At 54.1% G+C, this 9,732-nt stretch overlaps 1 protein-coding gene across 1 annotated transcript in view; it reads left to right on the top strand.

Annotated features, from left to right (window-relative positions):
- The window catches only part of PHGDH (phosphoglycerate dehydrogenase), a 44,808-nt gene that overhangs the window by 27,710 nt on the left and 7,366 nt on the right, over positions 1-9,732 (top strand). Inside the window, exons 6-9 of the mRNA XM_004714875.3 lie at positions 4,379-4,511; positions 4,945-5,093; positions 6,588-6,740; positions 8,425-8,557. Coding sequence (XP_004714932.1) covers positions 4,379-4,511; positions 4,945-5,093; positions 6,588-6,740; positions 8,425-8,557 — 568 coding nt within the window. The remainder of the gene's footprint in view (positions 1-4,378; positions 4,512-4,944; positions 5,094-6,587; positions 6,741-8,424; positions 8,558-9,732) is intronic.

The raw sequence follows: 9,732 nt of genomic DNA, 5'->3' as shown, positions 1-9,732 counted from the left end.
TGTTTCTTGGCTCCTGAGAGCAGGGCAGGCGAGAGAGTTCTGTGAATTGGCTCAGCCGGACCTGGCTCTGTGATCCTTGCTGGTGTCCTCTTCCTGGTCCCCCTCCACATGCAAAAAAAAGTCCATCTGCCTTAGCGATGAATGGGCCCATTGTCCTAGCCATTCTCAGAGCCACCAGACAAAGGAGAATTGTAGCAACAAGGGCCAAGATGCTATCTCCTTCCCTGGACATTTCATCCTCCCCAAGCGAAGGGAGGAGGGCATTTCTCAGTTCAAGGACCCAGGTTTTGGGGTCAGGGGGGCTGGTTCCGCCTTGATGCTGTTGGCAGTGATGGTGCCAGGAAGCAGATCCAAGGCTCCTACATCACAGCCGATGGCGTTGAGGCCTGCTGCCTGCCCTGCCTTCTTGAGGCCATGGATGCCTTTGAGACTTAAGGTTCCCAAGTCCCTTCCCCCTGACTTCGTGGATGTGGTGGAACTCACAGAGCTGAGAGGGACTCTCAGGCTGACCAGGCAGAAAGTGGGTAGGGCTTTGCAGTTCCTGGGGGTCAGACCCTTTGGGCTGTCCTCTGCCCAGGTGTCTGTGCCGGTCTGCTGGCCCATAAGGCACTGCCCTTGCTGTACTGGAGGATGCGGGGCTGGAATCTAAGACTGTCTTAGAAGCAGGAGAGGTGAGGTTCTCTCTCACCTCAATCCATCCTCCTTTCACCACTCAAGGGACTGTGGTGCCCTCCTGCCTGACCGCCACCCTGCTGCTTCTCTTCAGGTGGCAGAGGTCCCACGTGTACACCTGCCCTTCTTGCCAGGCTTACAACCACTGTTCAGAGCCTATACACATAGTGCAGGGACCACTAGCTCTGGTGCAGTGGTTACAAGTTGGCTGCAAGGTCAGCGGTTTGAAATCACCTTTTGCTCTGCAGGAGAAAGGTGGGGCTTTCTACTCCTGTAAAGAGTGACAGTGTTGGAACCCTACAGGGCAGTTCTACCCTATCTCATTAGGTCGCTATGAGTCAGCAACACCTTGATGGCAGTGAGATACATGGAGTGCAGGCTTTGGAGCCAGAATACCTGGTTTGTATCAGATCTACCATCTATCCAGGTGGTAATGTGGGTTAAGCAATGAACTGCTCACCAAAAGTTTGGCAGTTCAAACTCACCAATGTATCCATGCAAAGAAAATAAGGCAATTCACGTCTAAAACCCTGACTATGAGCCAACACTGACTTGATGGCTGTGAGTTTTCTATCATTTATTAACTTTGTGACCTTGGATACATGATGAAACCTCCCGTGCCTCAGTTTCCTCATCTGTAAAATGGGGAAGCAACCATACCCAACCAGTGTAGATAAAAGCATCTGACTCACAGTCAATGCTATTGAAATGTTTGCCTTGTTTAGCTCTAGCTACACACCCAATCAGGACATTAATGTATTGCATTGGGCACATCTGCTGCACAGGGTCTATTTAAAGTGTTAAAGACTAAACATATCCCTGTGAGGACAAAGGTGTGCCGGACCCAAGCCACGTTATTTTCAATCACTGCCTATGTATGCAAAGACTGGACATTGAAGCAGGAAGACCAGAGAAGAGTTGATGCATTTGAATTACAGTGCTGGCCAAGAATACTGGGAGTCCCACCGGCTTCCAGAAGAGTAAACCAATCTGTTTGGGGGAACTATAGTCAGAATTTTGGGAAGCTAGGATGGTGAGATCTTGTCTCATGTACTTTGAGCGTGATCTCAGGAGAGACCAGTCCCTGGAATAGGACATCGTGCTTGGTAAAGTGGAGGGCCAACGAAACAGAGGGAGACCCTCAACTAGATGGATTGGCACTGTGGCTGTAACCATGGCTTCAGACATAGCAAGAATTAAGAGGCTGGTGCTGACTGGGCAGTGTTTCATGCTGTGTTTTAGGGTCACTATGGTTGGGACTGACTCGATGGCACCTAACAAAACACACGCACACACACACACACACTCTCTCTCCTTTTTCGTTGGAGCTCTGTCTTGGCAGCGTCTCTCTCCCATCACCAGTTTCATAGGCTGGTGTAGTTTGCTGGGGTTTTCTGACAGCCCCCATTTAGCAGGATCTGATCTTTCTTCCTTCTCAGCAGTTTCAGGGAGCCCCTCTGCTTTGGAGACCCCTGTCCTCCCTTGCCAGTCCAGACCAGGGTGCAGCATGGACTCTTCACCGTCCACCCTGCCAGTATGTGTCACTTTCCACCTCTTATTACCCTTGTCTCCACCACAATCAGATCTACCTTAGTCCCTGTACTGTGGTGCGAGCTTCGTCAGCAAGCTAGGGCCTCCAAGACTAGGTGCCTCGTAAGCTTTTTATGAAAAGTAATATTGCAAAACACTCCTAAAGGTCAACAAACAGATCTGGAACTATTTATAGGCTTTTCTTTTTTTGTTGTTGGGGTTTGTTGTTGTTTTTATTGTTTTGTTTTGTTTGCTCTGTCTTGTTGTTGTGCTTATTGTGGTCTCTGCATGTTTATCCAGATAAGATAGGTGAGATAAACAATACAGAGGAGAAAATAACAGGACTGGTGGTCCCAGAGGGACATGGGAGAGGGGAAGGCAAGGGAAAGGAAAGGGGGTGTCAAAAACCTAGGGACAAGGGAACAACAAGTGATCTAAAATTGATGGCGAGGAGGGCATAGGATGCCTGGTCAGGTTTTATCAAGGGCAATGTAACTGAGAGGAATTACAGAAACCTGAATGAAGGCCAAACATGATAGTGGGACAAGAGGAAAGTAAAAGGAAATAAGAGGAAAGAACTAGGAGGCAAAGAACATTTACAGAGATCTAAATATAGGAATGTACTTATGTAAATATATTTATATACGATAGGGAAATAGATCTATGTACATATATGTTAAGTATTAAGGTAACAGGTAGACATTGGGCCTACTCAAGTACTCCTTCAATGCAAGAACACTTTGTTCTAATAACCTGGCATTCCATGATGCTCACCTTCCCAACATGATCGCTGAAGACAAAGTGTATGCATAAGCAAATGTGGTGAAGAAAGCTGATGGTACCTGGCTATCAAAAGATATAGCATCTGAGGTCTTAAAGACTTGAAGATAAACAAACGGCCATCTAGCTGAGAAGCAACAAAGCCCACCTGGAAGAAGCACACCAGCCTTTGTGATCATGAGATGGTGATGGGATCAGGTAGCAGGCATCAAAGACCCAGAACAAAAAATCACATCATTGTGAATGAGGAAGAGTGTGGAGTGAAGATCCAAAGCCCATCTGTAGACAATTGGACATCCCTTGACAGAAGGGTCACGAGGAAGAGATGAGCCAATCAGGATGCAGTATAGTACCGATGAAACGTGCAACTTTCTTCTAGTTCTTTAATGCTCCCCCCACCCCACCCCACCCCATAGTGACCCCAATTCTGTCTTATAAATCCGGCTAGACCAGAGCATGTACATGGATACAGATAAGGGTTCAAAACACACAGAATCCAGGTCAGATAAACCCCTCAAGATCAATAATGAGAGTAATGATACCAAGAGGAGAAGGGGAAGGTGGGGGGAGTAAGGGGGAATTGATCCCAATGATCTACATATAAGCCCCTCTCTGGGGGATGGACAATGGAAAAGTGGGTGGAGAGGCAGGGGTCGGGTTGGTGTAGGACATGAAAAAAATTATAAATTATCCATGGTTCCTGAGGGAGGGTGGGGGAAGAGGGAAAATGAGCTGATACCAAGGGTTCAAGTAGAAGGAAAATGTTTTGAAAATGATGCCAACATATGTACAAAACCACTGGACACAATGCATGCATATATAGATTGTGATAAGAGCTGTATGAGCCCCCAATATCAAGAAGGCCCCCCCTCCTGGCCCCAGGGGACATGACAATGTTGATAAGTTTCAATCTCCACCATTGAAGAGTCGGTAGCAGTCCTAGCCCTGCATTGCCACCATCCTCACTGCCCTCCTCCCTTTGAACACTCCTTTCACTTACCTGGCTGCACCCCACCACCATATCCTTGCTCCTCATATGACCATGCTTCCTCCCAGGGGCACCCTACTTTCCAAGTTCCACCGTTTCCTGCCATACACATTCCTCTTGCTTCTGTCTGTGGGCGGGTGGGGGTGGGGGGAGAAGGGTGCCAGGACGAAGACACCCCACTCTTCTGGCGCCATCACCTCCCAGGCGTGTTAGCCATGCTTCCCTCCCACCTAAAGGGGGGGAGATGCAAATGAGAGCAACCCAGTTGGGCCATTGTGGGAATTGAACCAGTATTTGCAGATAGGTTCAGCTTAATGTTTCAGATATGGTAACCGCTCAACAGGTGGTACCCCCCCTCCTGTGAATAATGGCAGCAATGATGACAACCTCTCTCTGGCTTCTGATCAGACTGTAGGGTACGACCCCATCATCTCTCCAGAGGTCTCGTCCTCCTTCGGAGTTCAGCAGCTGCCCCTGGACGAGATCTGGCCCCTGTGTGATTTCATCACGGTGCACACTCCTCTCCTGCCCTCCACCACAGGTAGTGTACTCCTGCCTGTGGGTTGGCCACAGCAGGTCCTGGTTGGTGGCCAGCTGAGGAGACCTTGGTGATGCTCGGTCAGACGGGCTGTCTCAGAGCGAAGCATGCTGTCTGGAAATGGACAGGCCATCTGGACGAATTTGACACAGCCAGTCCGTCCTGTGAGCCCAGGAGGAATGCAGGGGATCCTGCCAGCCTTTCTGAGTCCTGAAACTCTTTGAGGCAGTCATCCCTCAGGGGCTTCTGGGATGTCTCCAGACAACGCTTTTAGCTCGGAGCCGGCCCAGATCCGGAGCAGGGACCCTGACGGGTCCTGGAGCATCAGAGGAGGGAGAGCTGAGACCCAGAGAGAAGGGAGGGCCCAGGGAGGAGCCGGGGCTGCCAGTGGGGATTCCAGGCACCTGCCAGCAGGGCAACGCCCTCTTTTTTCCAGGCTTGCTGAATGACAGCACCTTTGCCCAGTGCAAGAAGGGCGTGCGTGTGGTAAACTGCGCTCGAGGGGGGATTGTGGATGAAGGCGCCCTGCTCCGTGCCCTGCAGTCAGGCCAGTGTGGTGGGGCAGCGCTGGATGTGTTTACCGAGGTAAGTGCCTGGCAGCCCATGCTGGAGGAGCACGGAGACCCCAGGGCAGAGGGAGCCCAGCCCAGCATGGTGCCATGCCAGGGGGTCTCCGCTTACTCTTCCTGGGTCCATGGTCAGTGGGGGAAGTTGCAGTGTGAGAAAGCTGTTGGGATCTGAGGAGCCTTGGCAGAGGTGGGTGCAGGACAGCCGTGTGGACTCTTGCAAGCTTTCAAGAAGGCCGCATCTCCTCGGCTGCCATTTTCATAACTCGAGGGAAAGACCAAACCCAAAGCTGCACCCACGGCCAGCACGTCCATTCTGACTGGTGGTGACGCTGTGTGAGGTTCTTGAGGCTGGGAATCTCATGGGAGCAGCGGGCCTCTTGTTTCTCCCTAGGTGCTTTTGAACTGCTGACCTTGCGCTTACCCAGGTAGCACCACCAGGACTCCTTAGGGGAAGACAGGAGCTGGAGAGCACTCTGAACAGTGGCTGGCGTGGGGGTGGGGATGGGGGTGTCTGTAAAGCCAAGGGAGCAGGACGGGAAGGATTGAGTGTGTTTATGGTTACAGGTCTCTCATTGACGAAAACATCCCAATGTGGGAACCACTGGCTTACCCAATCCCAGCCTCTTCCCAGGACTGGGAAGGAAGCCCTTAGAAAACAGGGCCCCCTCACTCCCCAGACTGGGCTGCCGCCCCTGCTCCACTGACCGTCCCCACACGCCCCAAAGAACGGGACAAGTGCATTTTCACAGTTTGCCCCAGTTCCAGAGTGTCCCTCTCCGTCTGGGACACAGGGGAGGAATCATGGCCCCTGGGCCAGGCAGTCAGGGGTTTGCTCACTCCAGTGCCTGCTTGCTGGGTGTCCTGGGTCGAGGTACTGGCCCCTCGGCTGTGCGTTTTTGCCCTGTCCTTGTGGGCATTTTGCTAAACTAGATTATACGCTCCTTGATGGCAGAGGAGGCCCACCTTGCCAGTCTCCGTATTGCCAACCTCCCGAACACCCTAATGCTGCACCTTTCCCCCGAAATGTGTCCTTTTGGGAATCTTGTATGGGGTTTGGATTCACAGGGCCGCAAAGTCAAAGTTCAGCAGGAGCCAACTCACCTCCTTCAAGCCCTCTCAGTGAAACGTGATCCACCAGGGCAGCTTGAGCCTCCCCTCCTGGGGTGGCCTCCTGGTGGCATCGGGCTGCTAACTGCAAGGTCAGCAGTTTGAAACCACCAGCAGCTCTGTGGGAGAAAGACAGGACTTTAAGCTACTCCTGTAACGAGTTGACAGCCTTGGAAACCCACAGGGACACTTCTACCCTGTGCCAGGGGGTCTCTGAGTGGGCATTGTTGTCTGGACATTCATGGGGAATCAGCGATTGAGATGCGTGAACGGCCTGATAAACCCGAAGCAGATGGTCACTCTCCCCCTGCCTTTTCCCTCTCCAATTTCCCTTCCCTCCGGGACTGCCCGAGGGCAAGTGGCCCAAGCACAGTCTTCACCAGCAGGGTGTCTTCCTGGACAGGAGCCACCCCGAGACCGAGCCTTGGTGGACCACGAGAACGTCATCAGCTGCCCCCACCTGGGCGCCAGCACCAAGGAAGCCCAGAGCCGCTGCGGGGAGGAAATCGCCATCCAGTTCGTGGACATGGTGAAGGGCAAATCTCTAGCAGGGGTGGTAAGTGTCCCCAGGCGGGGCTGGTGCGAACCGGGGCTGAGGGAGCCCATTAGAGTCAGCCCTGCCTGGCGAGGGCAGGTGGAGCAGCCATGTCCCCCCGCCTGGCAATGGCCTGGCCTGGCGGCAGAGGCGTCCAGCTAGGCCCTGCTTCAGGGATTGCAGGCTCTTCCCAGGCCAGGCTCCCAGAGAAAGGGCCCTTTGTTCCTGCATGCCTTGGGATGCAGCAGCGTTGCTGAGGTGACTGCCCCATGCAGTGAGTGGGGGCAGGGTGGGGGGTGGCGTGTGGAAAGCCCCTTCACACCGCGCAAACCCTTCAGAGCCCCTCCCTCTTCATGTTCGCCTTTGAGCCCAGGTGAAGGGGCCCCCCGCCCCCCAACAAACTCTCCACACCAGCCTTCTGCCTTGTTTTCCCCCAACCATGGCATACTTATCCCTCACGCTTTTACAGTGTGGTGAGAGGGTGCGGAGCACAGCATTTAGTCAATTGAGCATGCTCTGCTCCTGTCGCTCCTGACGCTGAGCGCATTAATCAGCACCTGCAGCCACGTCCAGGGCCACATTCCTCATCGCCACAAGCTCCCAGCATTCACGCGATGCTTCCTCAACAGTGGCTGCCCCCCACCCCGTCCTGTCTCCTCTGTCCCTGGTAACCGCTCGTAAACCCTGGTCCATGTACATTTGCCTGCTACAGACATCCCATGGGCGTGTGCGCACCCCATGTCTTGTCTTCTTTTCCTTCTACCTTGACTAATGCTCCCGCCTCCTTCCTCCTGGAGACATTTCTTCAGTCCCAAGGGTGCCGTGTGCTGTCAGTAGAAAGGCCAGAGCTCCTCATGGTTTCGAACTGCTGACCTTGAGGTTAGCAGCCCAACCTGGAATGCACGACGCCACCAGGGGTCTTTTGCTGTGTGCAAGAGGGGGCTTTGAAAAGCTCGTGGAAGGATCTCTGTCATCTTTCATTTCTACTCTTGTGTGAGCTTTTGAAGCTCCTCATACACTGTAGGTGCAGCTTCAGGGCTGGGCTACCAACCAAAAGGTCAGGGGTTGAGAGCCAGCTGCCACTCTGTTGGAGAAAGCCGAGGCAAGGCAGTCTGCTTCCATAAAGATTCCCAGCTTGGACACCCTAGGGAGTGGTCTCCTCTGTCCTATGGAGTCATCGCTGTGGGTCTGAGTTGACGCCAAGCCTGTGGGTCTGCGCCTTTCCTTCACCGGGTTCTCCACTCACTCCACAGAGACTAAGAGTACAACTGCCCCTGTGGGTTTTCCGAGAATAAATCTTTCCAGGAGCTGGAAGCCTCGTCACTGTCCAGACTCGTGGGCTGTTATCTTTCCTCAGTCTAGTTTCTATGAGGACAGGCACCAGGATGTAAAGCTCCCTGTGCCCTGTGTGGTGCCTTTGCCCTCCACCCAGAGCGCGTACCCAAGGAGCTAAAGGGTGAAGGGAGAAGTGGCTGCCCTCCAGCCGTGTCGAGTGATCTTGGCCTTCTCTCTCCGCTTGATAGGGAACGTCATTGCCTTCTTGGTGGCTGATGGGCAGTTGCTGCCCACCAGGCACCCCAGCAAGGGTGGCCCTTTACCATCTGCTCTCCACGTGGCAGCAAGAGGCTGACTTGGGTGTGGAGGTGGGTAGGCACACTCCCGCCTGCCTCTTCCTGCCCTCCGCCCTCCTCCCCTTTCTCTGCAGGTCAATGCCCAGGCCCTTACCAGTGCCTTCTCTCCACACACCAAGCCGTGGATTGGCCTGGCAGAAGCTCTGGGGACACTGATGCGAGCCTGGGCTGGGTCCCCCAAAGGGACCATCCAAGTGGTGACACAGGGTGAGTCCAGATGTTGTCACCTGCACTGGAGGAGCTGGGGGCCCTGTCCAGGGAGGGAGAGAGTGACAAGGACCCTGCACCCAGCTGAGTGTGAGACCACACAGCGGGTCATAGACCCAGAGGTGACTGAGAGCCTGGTCAGGTGATTTCTAGTGTCCTGGTGGGGAAAATAGGTTTAGTGTCCACAAATCCTGTTCATGCCAGGTTTTTGAGATGTATGTTGTTGGGGTCTAAGAGATCTCACAAGAGGCAGACTTGCCCGCGGGAAGCAGAGATCAGAGGAGGGAGGCCCCATGAAGCAACAGGATGTTAGCTTTTGGTTTGAACCTGCTGCTAACCTACCATGTGACTTCCCCGTCTCCTGTGATGTGAGAGGAGGGGAGGTCGGGGTGGGGGAGGGCAGCTCATGTGTTCTGTGACATGTTGAGCAGTGTGTGCCCTTGGGAGTGTTTGCTCAGCCATGGAGTGGGTGGGGATGGGAGCCAGAGGTGCCCTTTGTCCAAACCCCTCAGGGACACAGCGCAGGCTCTGGATGCCTTTGGAGGGGACCCGTCCCTGTGCAGATATGGTTGAGAGGCCAGGAAGGGACGTCCTTCCCCTTTGACTGCTGGGCACTGACGTACTTTGGGTAGAGAAGAGGGTGGAAGCACTAGTCCCTGAAGCACTGAGGATCCGGGGGGGGCCCCCCACTGTGTGCCCAGGCACCGGATACAGAGACTCCGGATACAGAGACTCTGGGTCACAGAGGGATGTGAGAGGGTGGCCCAGTCACTCCCTTCTGTTCCCATTTCCTAAGGCCACAAGAGACCGAGTGCCAGGAAGGGGTGCGAGTAGGGAGTTCTCCCAGTGTGCCCTCTAGGAAGGCAGACAGGCCAACCCGGCCGAGTGGCGGGGCGGCACGAAGGGGGGTCGACCTGTCTTCCAGAGGCGTTTCTCAGGGCAGGTAGAGGTGGAGAGCATCCAGGGGTTTCCCAGCTGAGCCCCCAGGGTGCCTCTGCCCCAGCTGGCTCTGAGCCCCAGGGACCCGTGAATGAGGGAGGTGGGGCCAGCGGCCTGATGCCCATCTCATGTTCCCAACAGGGTCCTAATGGTAGTTTCTCTTGGTCCCCAGGAACATCCCTGAAGAATGCCGGGAACTGCCTGAGCCCCGCCGTCATTGTGGGCCTCCTGAAGGA

This window comes from Echinops telfairi, unplaced genomic scaffold, assembly GCF_000313985.2.
Source record: "Echinops telfairi isolate 266 unplaced genomic scaffold, ASM31398v2 ScPeMD7_7466;HRSCAF=8504, whole genome shotgun sequence".
NCBI lineage: Eukaryota > Metazoa > Chordata > Mammalia > Afrosoricida > Tenrecidae > Echinops > Echinops telfairi.
Note: the sequence above shows the minus strand (reverse complement) of the source record. Positions and strands in the feature narration are given on the sequence as shown.